At 44.2% G+C, this 19,426-nt stretch overlaps 1 protein-coding gene across 5 annotated transcripts in view; it reads right to left on the bottom strand.

Annotated features, from left to right (window-relative positions):
- Positions 1–19,426, bottom strand: part of RABGEF1 (RAB guanine nucleotide exchange factor 1) — a 51,597-nt gene that overhangs the window by 25,265 nt on the left and 6,906 nt on the right. For 2 of the 5 annotated variants that reach the window (XM_080829908.1, XM_080829910.1), the window contains exons 2-3: positions 11,216–11,404; positions 8,801–8,967 (exon numbers count right to left, since the gene is read on the bottom strand). In XM_080829908.1, coding sequence (XP_080686034.1) covers positions 8,801–8,967; positions 11,216–11,394 — 346 coding nt within the window. In that variant the 5' untranslated portion in view covers positions 11,395–11,404. Of the gene's footprint in view, positions 1–8,293; positions 8,329–8,800; positions 8,968–11,215; positions 11,405–19,426 lie in introns of those variants that run through there. The other 3 variants (XM_080829909.1, XM_080829911.1, XM_080829912.1) reach the window with 2 other exon arrangements.

Genomic DNA, 19,426 nt, shown 5'->3' with positions numbered 1-19,426 from the left:
ACAAAATGAGATATGTACGAGGCCACTCATGTTAGCACTACTCGTAACAGTGGGAGACTAAAAATGTCACAGAAGTGTACCACTAAAGGACTAAATAAACTGTGGTTTAGTCTTTAATATACTAAAAAAAGTTCTTATACATAATGCTCAAGCGAGAAAAAAAAGGACAGCATGTGACTAAGGATACAGAGCACAGTACATGTAATAAAGATACACGTGTCTACAACGAAAACAAAAGCACATAAGGATACACCAGAAATTAATGACGAAGGTTGTCTGCATGCATACGGGGAGAATGACAGCAGTAGCGGCTGGAAACCAGATGGCTAAGGGACCACACACCTTTTATTTTGGAGACATTTGAATGTACTACTTTTCTTTTTAAGCAAGTAAATAAATCAGATACAATTTAACTTAAAACAAAAACTGGTAACATCCTTTCTGAAATATTTTTTACCAATATGGAAAACCGAACACCCTTGTATGATTAGAAAAAGCTCTTTAATGCTTAAGAGTTTAATCCCTCACTTAAACTATTAATTCCAATCTTAGTCACGATGGAGTAACGGGGACTTGGTTTACCCTACGGCCTTAACAACTAGAACATCAGAAAAAATATATGAAATAGTGGTTTTTAGACACTGGTCAAGAGGCAGACGGGAGAGCCACTCATGAGAGAAGTCGACAGACATGGTAAGTCTTACCAGTACCCCGGCTCACTGCAGGGGGAACTTTTAGCCCATGGCACAGGGGGAGGCAAGGCCACTCAAACGGAGTCTAGCAGACCACGGAACTGGGGAAAGAGCATTTAGAGCTAAGGGAGGCCAAAGTCCCTAGAAACCGCAGGGCAAAGTGAGAGGGCGGGGCTGCAGAGAAAAATCCCAGATAACCACACAGGGGGTTCCCTCGAGTCTACGACTGAGTACTGCGCGTGGGAATTAGAAAACTACCAATGACTGCGTACGGAAGCAGGCGGAACAATCCCCAGGGCAGACACGACTGGGAATAATGCATGTCCCAGCAGCCAGGAACAAAAAACATCAGCAACAGCAAATATAAAGAACATTTTCTTATTTAAAAAAATTTTTAGGGGCACCTGGGTGGCTCAGTGGGTTAAGCCTCTGCCCTCGGCTCAGGTCATGATCCCAGCGTCCTGGGATCAAGCCCCGCATCGGTCTCTCTGCTCCGCGGGGAGCCTGCTTCCTCCTCTCTCTGCCTGCCTCTCTGCCTGCTTGTGATCTCTGTCTGTCAAATAAATAAATCCTTAAAAATATTTTTTTGACGACAACTAACTGTTTAAAACTAAAGTAATAATAACAGATGGTGGGATCTGTATCATGTGTGTAAGTAAAATCTATGACAACAACAGCACAAAGGGAGGGAAGAAGAAATCCAAGAATACTACTGGTAAGGGTCGTATATGTGAACTGGGATAACACCATCCGAAGGCGGAGTAGTTAAAAGGTATTTTTTACACCTCAAAACAGCCACTTTAAAAAGAAAGAAAGAAAGAGAGAGAGAGAGAGGAGAAAGAGATACAGCTAATAAGCCAAGAGTGAAAATGAAGATGTAATCATAAAAGACAATCTACAAAAACAAATAAATAAAAGGGTAGGAAAAGAGGAGATAACTAAGTCCAGATGGGACAAATAGAAGACAGAGAGCAAGATGGTAAGATTCCACACCATGTTATCGAAAATTTTACTAATGTAAGTAGCCTGAACAGGCCATGATCCCTATATAACTTGTCTATAAGAAATCCACTTAAAAAAAAAAAAATCCAGTTTAAATATAAAGACACGGATATATTAAAAACTAAAAAAGAAAAAGGATATACCATCCAAATAAACAAAAAGAGCTTAAGTGGTTTTATCAATACTGGACAAAGTAAATTTCCAAACATGGAATATTACCAAGGATAAACAGGGGCATCTGCCAATAAAAAAAGGGTTAATTCTTCAAAGGAACACCAACCCCTGAGACTCTGGAGGTCTATAGGTCAGCCAAGGGTAGGGGAACGTTAGCCAACCCCTTACTGCTTTGCTTGTGTATACTCTCCCCTCCAACGAACACTTCTCTTCAAAGACAGGTAATTCTGATGTTTAGAAAGCCCTTCAAAATGTAAATGAAAATAAAATGTAAGTGAAGATGTTCTGTATGATACCATCATGGCAGATATATGTCATTATACATTGTCCAAACCCACAAAATACACACCACCACGAGTGAATGAGCCCTAATGGAAACTCTAGACTATGGATGACGGTGACATGTCGATGGAGGCTCATGAACTGTAGCACAAAACTTCCCATTCTCGGGCAGAATGCTGGTAACGGGAGAGGCTGTGCGTGTGTGGGGGCGAGGGATACATGGGAGATCTCTGGACCCTCCTCTCAATTTTACTGTGAATCTAAAACTGCTCTTAAAAAAATTAAAATCTTAGGGGCACCTGGGTGGCTCAGCTGGTTGAGCAGGGACTCCCGCTTCTGCTCAGGTCAGGATCTCAGGGTCCTGGGATCAAGCCCTGCGTCAGGCTCTGTGCTCGGCACAATCTGCTGGTCGCACTCCTGCTTGTCCCTCTACCTTCCCTTCTGCTCCCCACTGGGCATGCGCTCTCACTCTCTCAAATAAGTAGAATCTTTAAAAAAATTAAAATCTTGGGGCACCTGGGTGGCTCCAAGGGTTAAGCCTCTGCCTTCGGCTCAGGTCAGGATCTCAGGGTCCTGGGATCCAGTCCTGCATTGGGCTCTCTGCTCAGCGGGGAGCCTGCTTCCCCCTCTCTCTCTGCCTGCTTCTCTGCCTACTTGTGATCTCTGCCTGCCAAATAAATAAATAGAATCTTTAAAAAAAATTAAAATCTTAAAATACAAAAGAAAAAACAAACCAAGATTAATTCTGCTCACTAGTATTAATTAGTACAAATTATTAAAACACTTGGTTGTTTCTCTCTGACCTTCCTAAAAACCAACTCCCCGGTAACAGAACAGAAGTTCGAAGTTTGGATTACGGAGTGGAAACTGAGAGCCAGAGTTCAGGTACAGAGGAAGGTGATGAGGCCCAATGGGTATTCAGAAGGGAAGACAGAAAGGAATAACTTTTCCTATATCCCATTTCGGCGAGGATCCAGATGGTTTGCATTTCAACTTCTAGTCTTAAGGTTTTATTTATTTATTTATCTATTTTTGAAGATTTTATTTATTTATTTGTCAGAGAGAGAGAGAGTACACACAAGCAGGCTGAGTGGCAGGCAGAGGCAGAGAGAGAAGCAGGCTCTCCACTGAGCAAGGAGCCTGATGCGGGACTCAATCCCAGGACTCTGGGATCATGACCTGAGCGGAAGGCAGTGGCTTAACCAACTGAGCCACCCAGGCGTCCCTAATCTTAAGGTTTTAATACAGAAAACTTTTAATGTAGAATGTTCATTATATAATGTACATATATATACTATATGTACGTACTATATGTCACATATTAAAATATTAGTATATATTTATAATATTATACATAATATTATATTCAAGAATCGCGAGTCTGCCATGAGTATCAAGCTTTCCATTATGCCATCTACACACCCCATTTAAAAAGTCTTCCTGGGGTGCCTGGGGGGCTCAGTCAGTTGAGCATCTGCTTGACTTAACAAGGAGTCCTGCAGCAGGCTCCTTGCGCAGCGAGGTGCCTGCTTCTTCCTCTGCCTCTGCCTCTGCCTGCCAACTCCACCTACTTGTGCTTTCTCTCTCTATCAAATAGATAAATAAATTTTTTTAAAAGTTAAAAATAGAACTATACCCTACAATCCAGCCATCACACTACTATTTCTGGAAGATATTTTTTGGAAGTTATGGAAGTTTTTGGAAGTTATTTATCCAAAGAATACAAAAATATTAATTCAAAGGGATATGTGCACCCTGATATCTATAGCAGCATTATCTACAATAGCTGAATTCTGGAAACAATTGTGTCTACTGGCTGACGAATGGGTAAGGAAGATGCTGCCTATATATACAATGAAATATTAGCCATAAAGAGAATGAAATCTTGACATTTGCACAACACTGAGGGAGCTAGAGAGTATTATGCTAAGTAAAATAAGTCAGTCAGAGAAGACAAATACCATATGATTCTACTTATACGAGGAATTTGAGAAACAAAACAAATAGGCAAAGGGAGAAAAAGGAGAGAGAGAGAGGCAAAACAAGAAGCAGACTTTACAGAGAACTGAACTGATGGTTGGCAGAGGGGAGGTGGAGAGGGATGGGTTCAGTATGTGACGGGGATGAAGGAGTGCGTGTGTCGTGATGAGCACAGGGTGTGTACGGAAGTGCTGAGTCACTGTATCTGAAATTAATATTACTACGTTGTATGTTAACTAACTGGAATTTAAATAAAAACTTAGGGACGTCTGGGTGGCTCAGTAGGTTAAGCGTCTGCCTTCAGCTCAGGTCATGATCCCAGAGTCCTGGGATCGAGCCCAACATCACGTTCCCTGCTCGGCGGGAAGCCTGCTTCTCCCTCTCCCACTCCCCCTGCTGAGTTCCCTCTGTGTCTGTCTCTCTCTCTTTCTGTCAAATAAATACATGAAATCTTTTAAATAAATAAATAAATCTTTAAAAAAGTAATTTCTTTATACCCCTTACTCAGACTCACAAAATTGTAACACTTTGCTCTATCAGTATTATTTTTTTCTGAAATTTTTCAGGTAAATTGTATTTATCATGCTCTTTAGCCCTTAATATGCATGCTTCCTAATAACAAGAATATGCTTTTACATTACTATGCCATCGTTCCTGAAAAAGTGTGTGTTTTTTTCTCACACAGGATTCAACTGAGGGTCACGTCTTCACTTGGTGGTCAAGCGTCCTTAGTCTCCTTTAACCTCTGAGGACTCTCGAGCCTTCCTGTGTTTTCATCACACTGACAATTTTAAAGACTACAGGCAAGTCATTTTATTGAAGACCCCTCAATCTGGGTTTCTCTGCTGTTTCCTCATGACTGGATTTGGGTTATAAGTTTTTAGCTTGAATAGGTCAAAATTCATGGTATGTTCTTCTCAGAGTATCCTATCTAGAGGCACACCATGTCCATTTCCCACAATTACATGGTTACCATTTCTCTATGTGTAATCAATTAATTAGCTGCGGTGGTTAATTTGAGATCATGTTCACAATCTGTTCCTCAGGGAACTCTCTCCTCTCACCCCGGATCTAGCATGCACTGATGGACTCTGTCTGAGTCAAGTCTTACTATGATGACTGCAAAATGCTGATTTCACACCCCCTTACCCCCTTCCTATTTATTAGTCGGCATTCTACGGCAGAGGAAAAAAGCTTTCTCTGGGCTCCTGGGTGGCTCAGTCAGTTAAGTGTCCTGATTTCAGCTCAGATCATGAGCTCAGGTCATGAGATCGAGCCCCGCATCCGCACCCGGTCCACATCCTCAGCCGCGCTCAGCGGGGAGTCTGCTTGAGATTCTCTTTCTCTTTCCCACTGTCCCTTCCCTTCCCCTACACTCTGGAGCACGCTCCCTCAAATAAACAAACAAATCTTTAAAAAAAAAGAAAAAGCCTTCTCTTCTCCTTCATTTACTCATTTACCTATTTGATGAGCTGAAAGGACTGACGCACTGCTCTACTCCAGCAGGTACACTCCGCTGACCGTCCTTACTCAGGACTCAAATTTGGCCGGTAGAAATCCACAGAAGCTGACTTCCGGCTCTTCGACGTGTCCCCAGGTTTCGGGACGTCCTTCTCTCCCTGCTCCAGCCCCTGAATCAGTCTTTTCTCCAAGGAACCCTTGAGTTCACTTTGGTGAGGACTCGTATTTAGAATCTAAGGTCTGGGTGGAAAAATGCGTATTTTAATTCTAAAAAAAGAAAAGCTATTCTTCCTATGAGCACGGCCTTCACGTGATGCCTGCACTGCCTTCTGATGCGCGGCAGAGTGTGCTCAGGTCGGCCACAGCCTACTGGAGCTGGAAAGGGCAAGGGCTTTCCACACGTCCGCGCGGGTATTCCAGCTTGGCCAACCACGAGTTGCTCTGGGAGCTACACCAGCGCACCCAACCTTACTTTGGAAATTTAAAAACTGTGAGTAGACTCTCCGAGTTTACTAGGAATCAAGCTATTCCATTAACCTTCTCTGAAGGGCATCCAAGTCTTAACAGGGTATTACATATTCTTCAAACTCCTTAGAAGGCTGAATTTATGTTCTGTTTACCACCGACCTGCCTTGCTGTAAGAGCTTTCTTTCATGCCACCGACCGAAGCAAGAAAAACATCAAGAGTGAAAGCATCATGTATTAATAAAGCAGAGAATACAGAACACAAAAGGCCTATTTTAGCTGAGACTCAATATATGAAAACCACATTCAGTATAGGCTAACTTTATCCACAGGCAAAGACCAAATAATCAGTCTGAAATGCAAAGTTCACCTGGCAAAGTTGCATAAGCAGGCTACAAACATCAAATAGGGTCTTCTTGTCTAATGCACACACATCAGGTTTTTTCAGTACTTTGAGGTCTTTACCTTCCTAGGCTTTCTATAAGCCAAAGCCAACTAAAGATTAAAAATCCAAGGTAATAATCTGACTACTGCTTCTAGCTGCTGCTGCTGCTTTTTTTTTTTTTTTACTTCTAGCTTCTTGAAAAGACAAGAAGCTAAGAAGTTACCAATACAATTTTTAAAAATAAAAAAACAACTTAGAACTTTTAAAGTACGGATCTTTCATAAATAATGCACACTGCACAGACTCTCTTACGACACCATTTTTTAGAAATACCAAGGATAGTCACCGAATGTACATGACTATTATGCACTTAAGAACAGAGACCTCACCAACTATCTTTCCACAGATATAGACACAGATACAGTTACACACACACACACACACACTCACTAGAGATCAAGGGATATAGTGGAAAAAAACGGAACCAGGAGGTAGGAGACCTGAGTTCTAATACACCAACTTACTCTATGACCTTGAGTCAGTTACCTAAAAGAAGCAGTTAGAGCCACTGGTTTTATAGCTTCTTTACTGTTTCATATTTCACCATATTTGACCATTTCACTGTATATCATAATCTCGTAAGCTTAATGAGACTTTCTCAAAGCAAGAAACAGAATTTAAGCTTACTAGGAAGGAGCGGCTTTAATGCCGCTGCGCTCCGTACTAGCACAGCTTATTCTACCAGAAAAACAACCCGTATTTTTCTCGCTAACATTTATCGGAGACATGTTTGTCAGGTATTGTTGCTGAACTCTTTTAACTGCATCGCCTCATTTAATTCTTAAGACGTACCTCCAGCGGGTATTACTATCTCCTCAGAACAGAGCTTAAAGAGATTAGCTTGCTCAAGGTCACAGCGGCCAGTAAGCCACAGAACGGAGACTCAAAACGAGGGGACTCCAAAGCTTACGCGCCCCCCTACCTACCTCCTAATAAATAATCATGAGCCAAATTCATCATTAATTTAATCTCTAACAGGTACTAATTATTCCCTTTCTAATTACAGTAGAGAAAACCACCATGAATGACAGCCAACCAAGAAACAACTCCAAATTAATTATGTGAACAAAAAGATTATTCCAAGGTTTGCTTTTATTGGGACACCTGGGGGGCTCCGTTGGTTAAGCGTTTGCCTTCAGCTCAGGTCATGATCCCAGGGCCCTGGGATCCAGTCCCACACCAGGCTCCTTGCTCAGCGGGGGGCCTGCTCCCCCCACCTCTGCCTGCCGCTCCCCTGCTCGGGCATTTGCCCCTCTCTCTGCGACAAATGAATAAATAAAATCTTAACAACAACAACAAAAGGTTTGCTTTTATTACAGAGAAGGGCTGTGTTTTGGGTAATAAGCAACCTTTCCTTCTAACAAAACAAAACATGAGCCATTAAATCTGAAAGGCCAGCGAGGACCTCAAGGTGTGATACTGTTACTCAAATACAGAAACAAAACAAAGAACCTCCTGACAACTGCCTCAGGTGGCGGGGTTCTTCGGGGAGACCATCTCTGGCGACAGCATCAGCCCTATCTCCACTACCGTTTCAAATCCGCGGCCGATCTCCGATAACCACCACTGACCACCACTGATAAGGAACTCGAGGTTCAAAGACTAGGCCGTCCCAACACCGAGCCCGCCCAGCAGACCGGCCTGCTCCTTCAGACCCGCTGCGCCCTTCAGCGGCCGCCGCGGCCGGGCAGAACACGTGTGACGTGAGTGACAGTCCTTTCACGGGTACTGAGCATTTTAAGAAGCAGATGAAAGAGGTAACGCACAGACAAATCCACGCGCTAGAAAATACCTGCACGGCTTACTTTCACCCTCCAGAAGCCCAAAGCGAGCCTCTTCCTGAGCGTTCTCTGTGCAGCTCTTCATGACACAAGCTGTCCCTCAAGCGCTCAGAAAACCTCGTTTACCTACGTGAAGCCCAGAGACAGTCATTTCTGATAAGGGACGTTTAGTAAGGATATTATACAAGGGGAATAGACCAGAATCCAAAAATTAAAGGCACACAAAAATAAAACATCCAAAAAGATATACATTTGAATGGTAATGCATTTTATAAACAAAATTACATTTTTGGAGTCCTACAGAGTAATCAACAAGCTTCTCCAACACACAATGTCCTCCAGCTAAAAATGACTTTTGGTTTTATGTATTATCTGATCCTTAAACCCCATTTCAGTTTCAGATCTGGTCGGTGCGTCCTGGATGCTTACAAAAACGGAGAAGCAGAGCCCACGCGCCCTATGGGGGTCTACTCTGCATCTCACTTGAGCACAGAGGGAAAAAAGAATCAGAAAATTACCCTTTTTGGATCCAACCCTGGACGAAGCACTGAAGAATTTCTTTACTGTGGTAACTTTGCGGGTCTTCTCATTGGTTTTCTTCTCCTCAAACTTGGAAAAGGTGAGGGACTGGGCGCCTTGGCTGCTCTGGCTGCTGGCAAAGGCCTCTTCCTCCTCCCGCTGAAGCCTGCGGTTCAAGAGAGGACTGAGAATGAGCCAGACCGCCTCCGTGCTCCCTGTATCTGACCTGCAGGAGGACCTAGAAGTTTTAGAGGCAAACACGCCAGGCAGGTCTGAGGTGTCGGATACGAAACTGTCCCACAGACGATTCAAAAGGGACCTTCTCTGTGGATAATCATTTAGCAACTGTAACTAAATGTAACTAAGGTTACATAAAAGAACTAAACTCTACTTTCCCTTAACAGGCTCAAGGCTGAAAAGGAGAGAGTAAGGAATTACGGTATAATGTGACGGCTCCCACCGCAGAGAGGGAAACCCAACCGCTACGAGAACACAGGGAAGAACAACTTAATCTGCTAGAGAAGTCCGAGGTTCTACAATGGTGACATTTAGGCTTATCTTTTTAAAAAAATTTTACGAACATATGATGTATTATTTGCTCCAGGGGTACAGGTCTGTGAATCGTCAGGCTCACGTTCACAGCACTCATCACAGCACACACCCTCCCCCATGTCCACAGCCCAGCCCCCCATCCCTCCCCCCCCGCCCCCCCCCAGCAACCCTCAGTTTGTTTCCTGAGATGGAGTCTCATGGGTTCTGTCCCTCCCTGGTCCCACCTTGTTTCATTTCTTTCCTCCCTGGCCCCCGTGATGGAATATGACAGGCCGATCTAAGAGATGAACAAGGTTCCACTGAGTGGAAGGACATTCCAGGGAGAGGGAACGACAAACGTGAAGGCATGTGGTTTCTTCTGCGGACTAAGTTAGCGAAGTCACTGACGGTGTGAGCAGATGGTAAGAAAGCCCGAATGCCAGTCCGTTAGAACCCTACACTTCACCGTGCGGTGGCGAACCAAGAACGGCCGCAAATCCAATAAATTACCATTAGGAGATCAGAAAAACACGACAGGGAGCTATGTTATAACCTGAGGGGCAATAATTAAGACTGTATTATACAAAGACTTAAGTGAGACAAAATAAAGACCAGGAAACTAAGGAAGGGTGAAATTCTAAGAACTTCTCTGAGCTGAGTAGTTCCACCTCTCGCTTAACGATAGCCAGGGTAGGCGGCTGCCCCGGCAGAGTCACCTGGGAACTTGTTAGAAATGCAGATGCTCAGAGCTCACTCCCACCCTCCTCAAGTCAGAGACTCTGAGGAGAGGTCCAGGGATGCCTCTTCTTAGAAGCTTTCCAGGAGATTCTCAGGCTTGCTCAACTCTGAGCCACAGCGCCGCAGGAAATCTCAAGCAAGGTCACAGGCGGAAGGAGTGAGACACAGCAGGGAAGTCCCAGGCAGACGTGTTAGTCTGAGCGTGGGACTGGGACATGCCTCTCTCTGACGAAACCGGAGTAACATAAGGATGGTAGTGCATTTTGCCGTGCAGAGGGGAGAAAGCTAAGGGAATTCGTGCCTACCGACCTCTCCTGAAACCAGGTGAAACAGGCAATGTTCTTTGTCTACATCTTCTGTCTCTGACCGCAGAGTCGCTGACAGCAGTGGGCACGCACCGTCATTCTGAGTTCACCACAAACGCTAGCGAAGTGGTCACTCAACAAACACGGCTGATTAGACACACATAAAAACTAGCAAAAGTTTTCCGAGTCCAGTCTGACTTTCTTTTATGGATAAGTTTTACTGTTTCTAGGATGCTCTGGCAAAAGATTAACATCATGCGTGGTGTTTTATCGATCCCTGTGCTCACCAGCCATCCCATCTTCTACCACAGTCCTCTGTCTGGGTAATATAAACTACTTTTCACTAACAAACCCCATTTTAAAGAAAAGGATAAATTTCCAAAACCAAGGGCCATGTATACAAATCAACAAGTTTCTACCAGTGTGTTTATCACCGTGTCAGATGCCACGCTAGATATATTACAAGAATGAGGAAAGGGATGTTTGGTGAGAGCCACGTGCCGAGGACTGTGCTAGGGACATCCCAGATATAACCACAGTTAACCTGCACTATCAAGTATGTGTTTTGCATTCTTGCAGTCCAAGAAGCCTATTATCTACATGAGAGAACTCAGACTAACGCACTCTAAACATAAATAATTACAAGACAAAGATGAAAATAAAAAAACCAATGAAAGCTATTCATTAAATACTGACTGAGAAGGGTAAAAAAATTCGTTTCTCTTAGTATTAAGCCGACGTGCTGACAGCTCGCAAGAGGAGAGAAAAGCGGATTCTGACAGTGGCGGGACTGCACATCCGACCGTGTCCCAGTTAAACACCCCTCTTTAGTCCTTTTACCGCTCTGCCAGTTCCCAGTCCTCCTGAATCTGCTTCTGCCTTGCTTTGTGGTACTCTTCCCTCCAGCACTTGGAGCAGAAACCCTGCCAAGCAGGGTTGCCATAGTAACCACATCCTTTCTTGCACAGGAGCTCGGACTGATCCACATGAATCCCTCGGCGTTCAGACTTAAGGCTCATCTTCTTCCTGCTAATCAAATAAATAAGAACGTGATGTTGCAAATGAAGTCACTATCATTCTTCTATCAGCACAGCAATTAACAAAAATGTGAGTCCACAATCTTCAAGCTATAAGGGAGAGAGGCAGGCTGAGAAGGAGGGAAAAAGAGTTTAAATAGAACAAGTTCCTGGGGTACCTCGGTGGCTCGCCTGGTGAAGCATGAGATCTTGATCTCGGGGTTGTGGGTTTGAGCCCCACACTGGGTTAGGGATTACTTAAAATCTGGAAGGAAGGAAGGGAAGAAGGGAGGAAGGCTGGTCCTGACACAGTCATACTAAAGAAAACACTTCTTATTTCCTTCTCAATAATATAAAGAACACTTTAAGAAAGGACTAATATTAGATTAAAGACCTAAATGTAACACATGAACCTATAAAACTCCTAGAAGAAAACGTAAGGAAAAAACTCCATGACATCAGATTTGGCAAAAATTTCTTGGATATGACACCAAAAGTAAGGTAAGCAACAAAAGGAAAAATAGGCAAATGTGACTGTATCAAGCGTAAGCATGGCAGAAGGGGTGTGGCTGAGGGAGAGGGAGCAGCAGACTCCCTGCCGAACAGGGAGACCAACGTGGGGCTCGATCCCAGGACCCTAACTAACATCATGACCTGAGCTGAAGGCAGACGCTTAATGGACTGAGCCACCCAGGAACCCTGGTGACAAACGTTTACAACAACATTATCCGCAATAGCCAAAAGGTGGAAATAACCCCCCAAAAAGTCCACCAACTGATAAATGGATAAACAATTGTAGTATATCCATACAATGGATTTTACTTGGTCATAAAAAGGAATTAAGTATCGGTATATGCCACAAGATCAACCTTGAAAACATTATGCTGAGTTAAAGAAGTCAAAGATAAAAGAAAACATCTTATATGACTCCCTTCATATGAATGCCCAGAACAGGTTATAAAGACAGAAAGCAGCTGAGCAGTTGCTTAGGACTAAGGGGGGGCGGGGGAATGGGAATAAAGGAAATAGCTAAAGAGTATGAGGTTTCTTTTGAGATAATGAAGATAATGAAAGTATTTTAAAGTTGGCTGTCATGATGGTTGCCACTGAATTGTCTGACCTTTAAATAGCTGAGTTCTATGATATGGAAATGATGTACCTAATAAAGTTGTTCTTAAAACATAGGTATAGGGGGACCTGGGTGGCTAAGATGGTTAAGCATCTGCCTTTGGCCCGGGTCATGATCTCCAGGTCCTGGAATCGAGCCCCAGGTCCAGCTCCCAGCTGAATGATTCTGCTTCTCCCTCTCCCTCTGCCCCCGCTTGTGCTCCCTCTGTCTCTGTCTCTCTCTCTCAAAAATGAGTAACATCTTAAAAATAAATAAATAAATAAATTACAGGCGTATGTTGGAGATATTGTAGGTTGGGTCCCGGACTACAATAAAGCAAATGTCACAATAAAGTGAGTCAAATAAATGTTTTGGTTTCCCAATGTATGTAAATGTTAGGTTTACACTATACCGTAGTCTATCAGGTGTTTAATAGTATTATGTCTAAAAAAAAGTACATCTTCAATTAAAAATACTTTTTTGCTAAAAAAAAAAAATACCTTTATCGCTAAAACCTACTAACCACCATCTGAGCTTTCAGCGAGTTCTAATCACAGACCACAGATACCGTAACAAATAATAATGACATCATTTGAAGTATGCCAAGTACTACCAGATCTTATGACACAGAAACACAAAGTGAGCAAGTGCTGTTGGAAAAATGGTGCCAACAGATTTGTTCCATGCAGCACTGCCTTACACCTTCAATTAAAAAAAAAAAATGCAGTATTTGCCAAACTCAATAAAGCAAAGTGCAAGGAAACAAGGTCTACCTGTCAAAATCAGGAAGGCAGGCAGAGTGGGAAGTCAGATTCAAAGAGCTACCAGCTTCGATGGCGGACAGACTATAAGCCGAGGAAGGTGGGGGGCTTCCGGAAGCTGCGACTAACCCCCGGCCGACAGCCAGCGAAGTTCGGTGCTCTAATCGCGTGGAACTCCATTCTGCCAGCACGAGTGTGTCTGGAAGCAGATTTCCCCCACAGCTTCTAGGTAAGAGCCCAGGCTGGCTGACTCCTTAATTCCGACCGCCGGAGATCCTTCACAGGGTCCCCGACCGGAGCCGGCCAAGGGTCCTCGCTCACGGACTTAGGGATAATAAACGGGTGTTCTTCAGGCTGCTCAAGTTATGGCAGTATGTTACGGCGACGACAGAAAGCTAACGCAAGCCTCCTTTCCATTCGTCTTCCTGGGGGCCTTCGCCTTGTGTTCCAGCGTCCAGAATGCTGGGCGCCCCGGCGCGCGCACGGGGACACTCCTGACGGCAAGGCCGCGCTTCCACGTCCTGCTTCCAGAAAGGCCTCCCCCGGCCACTCTATCTCAAGCGGCACCTCCCCAACCGCCCCACCCTCGCCTCCACACCGGCTCAGCGTGGCTTCTCTCCATCCTATACGTGTCTACCAGGGGAGGGAAAGGAAAGAGCTAACCAAGCAGGAGAAATTGCTAAAAAAAAAAATTATGCACACTCTCAGAAGGGCCTGCTTATTATGCGACTGGCTCTTGGTCAGCTTCTAGGGGGAACGGAGGTCTTGGAAGTGTCCTTGTGTTGTGTATGCTTGAGCTTCAAGCCGCACTATTCCACTATTCCAACTTGTTTCGACAGCTCATGCAAACAGTGTGATGTACGGCGAACACGGGCTGTCTTTCGGGGGGGTCTGGAGTTGCATGAACTGTGGTGGGTCACGAAGGCAGTCGTGCCTGTCTGACCAACCTTCAATAAAAACCCTGGAATTCTGGGGCGCCTGGGTGGCTCAGTGGGTTAAAGCCTCTGCCTTCGGCTCAGGTCATGATCTCAGGGTCCTGGGATCGAGCCCCGCATCGGGCTCTCTGCTCAGCAGGGAGCCTGCTTCCTCCTCTCTCTCTGCCTGCCTCTCTGCCTACTTGTGATCTCTGTCTGTCAAATAAATAAATAAAATCTTTAAAAAAAAAAAAAAAAAAACCCTGGAATTCAAAGCTTAAGTGAGTTTCCCGAACAGAAAACATCTCACATATGTTGCTACAATTTGTTGCTGGGGGATTAAACACGCCCTGTGTACTGTCTCCGCTGGCAAACTACTTGGAAGTTCATGCCTGGTATCCTCCAAATTAATAAATTTTATCTTATTTATAAATAAATAAATGTGTCTCTGTCAAGTTAATAAATAAAATTAAAAACAAGCAGTCCTGTGAGTCCTTCTATCCAATTACCAAACCTGGGGGCAGTCTTGGGGACTCCCGACACAGGGTATGATTATAACGGGGTGGCATGAGGGAGATCTTAGTGGTAACAGAATAGTTCTGTATCTTGACTATGGTGGTAGTTCCAGGAATCTACATACACGATAAAAAATGCCACAGAACTGCTAGACATGCACACAGTACAGAAGTCAATTTCTCGGTTCTGATGTCGTACTACGGTTATGTAAAATGCAGCCACTGGGACAACCTGGTAGCGTGCTACAGCATCTCTCTGTATTATCTTTGCAATTTTCTGCTAATCTGTAATTTCAAGTTAGGGAGTTATTAAAAATTCAAATACCACTTATGATTGAACCAATGTGTATCAGACAGTTAAGCATATCGCTCAGATTATTTCTAAATATGGAAAACAAAGAGGGCAAATGAATCTCCAAAGTACATGCCATGATTTGAAACGCTCCCACAGTGGCGATGACAGCTCTGTTTCAGGGGGGCAAGTCAGGTACATTCAACACACCTAGATTAGATATCAGAGCTATGTAAGCAGCATATCCTCTTCAGTTAGGGAAAAACACAAGGGGATCAACTGCCTGTAACTCGATTCTGTCTTTCCCGCCCCAAAAGACCTATCCCTCATTAGTAAAGCCATAATCCAGAGGCAAGTTACTGCACCAGGAGGAAGGTGAGAGGGGCACATCAGTTCTATAAAAATACACTTTTACTGAACAACCTGGGCATACAGAATGCATAATTCAATTGACCCATTCACATTAGGGAAGACAGAGTAAGAATTATCTCTATTTCTGAGACAGCTGAGATTGCTGTGAATTCTGCTCCAGAACTAGGATTCAATCTGGGTTGAGGTACCCCCCAAAACAAGGGCCAGAGGAGGTACGTCTGGGTGGTTCAATCAGTTAAGTGTCTGATCTTCGTTTTGGCCCAGGTCATGATCTTTTTTTTTTTTTAAGATTTTATTTATTTATTTGACACACAGAGATCGCAAGCAGGCAGAGGTAGGTGGGGGAGGGGGGAGCAGGCTCCCCGCTGAGCAGAGAGCCTGATGTGGGGCTCAATCCCAGGACCCTGAGTTCATGACCTGAGCTGAAGGCAGAGGCTCAACCCACTGAGCCACCCAGGCACCCCTATAGGTGCTCTTTTTTATGTTATCTTTTAGTCCTTGACTTTATATTATGAAGACATTATCACCGTTTTAATCAGACAATATTTAAAATCCATATCTAAATTTCACTGACTTTTATATTATTAACTACATTGCTTCCAAAATGAATGTATCATACTGAGGGGGCACCTGGGTGGCTCAGGGTACAGCATCAGACTCTCCCTTGGCTCAGGTCATGATCTCAGGGTCGGGAGACGAGCCAGCCTCAGGCTCCGGGGTCCGCCTGAGACTCCCCGTCCATCTCCCTCTGCCCCTCCGACCTGGGCTCATGCTCTCTCTCTCACAAATGAATAAATAAATCTTTAAAAAATGTATCACACTGAGAATCAGCGGCAGAGTTCCAATGTTAAATTTAACAAAACAGAGTATCCAAACACTAGCCTGCCCACTTCGCAATCAGCCCGTGAAGATCATGTGGAGTTTGTGCTGCGAAGGACGAGCCCGCAGGGCAGCCTTCTTGCGGAGTGAGCTCCCGGCAACAGTCTTCCATTGTACGAGCGCCCTCTCCCCCTCTCCGGGGGAGGACAATCAGGACTCGAACCTGAGCTGGCTGCTCCCCAGGCCCACGACTCAAACTCTGCTCTTCTGCCCACCGCGCTCCGTCCTCCCTCCCCTGGACGCAGTCAACCCGCCAACGGGCCGTGTCTTCGGAAAGTAAAGGACCAGATAGATGTTCCCTCTCTTTACTCCATTCAAACGAGCAACAAACTGCAGCATGTTATGTGGTTTCAACCATGAACAGCTTGTTTCCCTCAGAGTCACACCGTGTTTTAGCTTCGCTGCAGCCCCGTCACCTTGGCCTCACCCAGCTGCGGCTGCACAAAGTGACACATACACACGCCCCTATGAGATGAGAACTACGTAACGCAACTGCCTCAATTGAAAATGTATTTATTCAGATTCGTTAGACAGCTCAATGAAATACATTATGTTCTAAGCCACTGAGAAGTCTCTTGTGTATAATAAAAATATAATCCCATTAAACTGCAGAAACTTTCAAAAGTTGCTAGAACCATACCCTCCTGGGGTGCCTGAATGGCTCAGTTGGTTGAACATCTGCCTTCAGCTTAGGTCACGCTCCTGGGGTCCGGGGATCCAGCCTCACATCGCACTCCCTGCTCAGCGTGGAGCCTGCTTCTCCCTCTCCCTCTGCCCTCTCCCCCACTCATGCTCTCTCTTGCTATCTCCCCCCCTCAAATAAATAAAACCTTAAGACAGAATAAAATAAAAACCATACCATCTGTTGTGGGTTGAATTGTGGCCCCCCAAAAGACAGGCTGAACTCAATACTGCGAAAGTAACCTGATTTGGAAATCAGCTCTAGGCAGATGTAATTATAGAATGAGGTCATACTGATTAGGGTGGGCCCTAAATCCAGTAACTGGTATCCTTATAAAAAGGCCCTGAGAGGCACCGAGGTATAAAGACACAGAGGCCACGTGACCATAGAGGTGGAAATCAGAATTATATGGCTGTAAGCCAAGGAGCCACAGGGCAGCCAGCAATCATCTTCCCTACAGCCTTCGGAGAGAACATGAGCCCTGTGGACACCTTGATGTCAGATTTCTAGCTCCGTAACTATGAAAGAATGAATCTGTATAGCTTTAAGTCACCCTGCGCTAGTCTGTTTAGAGCACTCCTAGGAAAACTACCAAAATCATCCAATAAGAATTATAAACGGTAACTGTAAACAAACAGTTGAAAGCACTGAGTTTTCCACAAGGTAACATAGAACTGTGGGTTCGCAGCATCGCTTGGCTCTTTATAAACTAGTTAATCGCGTATCCCAGTTCATGAGAACAGTCCTGGCTTCCATCTGCTATCCTGGCAGAAAGGCACCCCTTTGGGTCCTCAAAAATGACCTGCTCTGCACAGTAACTTACCCGGTCATCGTATTCATGAACAAGCCTAGAGAACCCGCCTGTTAGTCCACCTTCAAATTCCACCCCGTTCAAATAACATCTGACTCCCCTTTTCCCACTGATAGAATAATTCTTTCTGGTTCGTACAGGACTTTATAAATACAGCTATTGTAATGCGTTCTATTATAAAAGCTTGCTTACATGTCCATTCCGTGTTCACAGACACACAGCACAGTGCCCAGAACAGACTGACTAATCAATACACATTTCCTAAATTTATTGAATTATTTATTCAGAAGACGAAAAAGTACCTATACAGACCATTTTCTTTCATTTTCTCCCCCATATACACTCTCCAGGGCCCAGTGAAGGCAGAAGTAGAAATCTAAACAGCAAAACAACTATCTTATGAAGCAGTTATTCTCAAATTTTAGCGTGCAATCAGTATCACATGGAGGACTTATTAAAGCACAGAGTACTGGGTCCCAACCCAGAGTTTCTGATTCAGGAGGTCAGGGGCAGGGCCTGAGAATCCACATTCCTAATAAGTTCCCAGATGATGTGGCTAAGGACTACTCTTCCAGAACGAGAATTATAAAGTAAGCACAACAATTATTAAAAGACCAATTTCTTCTCATGACTTCCTTACTGGTAGGAGACCTTCTTTTCTAAATACAATGAAGTAGTTTGTGGCCACCAACACTCCTGCTGAGAACAAGGAAAGCTAGATACATGTTTAAAAATCTATTATTTAAAGGCATCAGAAAATCTAAAGGAATCTAGGTGCCTCTGGATTCTGGAAAAAGAGAGGAACTGTGGAGAAACAAAGCAACATTCTGCAGTCACTTTTGCCCCAAGCGTATCAATGATTCTGAGACAAAATGATGAGAATCCAGACTTACTTTAGGCAGAAGAACTATAAGAGCTTTTGGGAAAGAGGAAAGGCAAGACTCAGGGAGCCAAAATCCTAGTTAAACAGAGTCAAAGAGAGCTGGGCTTAACAGAAGGCTGGTTCCGCGCCCCCCCCCCCCCAATGCTGAGGACATATACCAAATTTTGCAGCTGCAAAGAGAGGGCTTCAAAACCATATGGAAAACCTCTGAAAATCTAGAGCGGAATTTACAGGGGCGCCTGGTGGGCTCAGTTGGTACAGCACCTCTTGATTTTGGGGTTGTAAGTTCAACCCCCATGTTGGGTGTAGAGATTACTTAAAAATAAAACCTTTTTTTAAAATGTTGGGGGGGGGGCGCCTGGGTGGCTCAGTGGGTTAAGCCGCTGCCTTCGGCTCAGGTCATGATCCCAGGGTCTTAGGATAGAGCCCTGCATCAGGCTCTCTGCTCAGTGGGGAGCCTGCTTCCTCCTCTCTCTCTGCCTGCCTCTCTGCCTACTTGTGATCTAAATAAATAAAATCTTTAAAAAAAATTAAAATTTAAATTTAAAAGGTGAAAAATAAATTAAGAATAGGTAAGAAAAAGGGGAAAGAACATATTTTAAAAATGAAGAATTTTAACTGAGAACTGTAATCCCTAAAAATCGAAATGCTAGACCTGAAAAGTATAATAACTAAAACTAAGAATTCAAAGGGTAGATTTAAGAGCAGACCAGACCTAACAGAAGAGAGGATTAGAACTGGAAGCCAAGTCAATAGAATACACCCACACTGAAGCAGAAGGAAAAACTAATAGGAAATACAGTGGGGGGAAAAAAGTC

Source organism: Martes martes, assembly GCF_963455335.1.
Source record: "Martes martes genome assembly, chromosome: 18".
NCBI lineage: Eukaryota > Metazoa > Chordata > Mammalia > Carnivora > Mustelidae > Martes > Martes martes.
The sequence above is the reverse complement of the archived record's forward strand: the minus strand, read 5'-3'. Positions and strand labels throughout refer to the sequence as shown.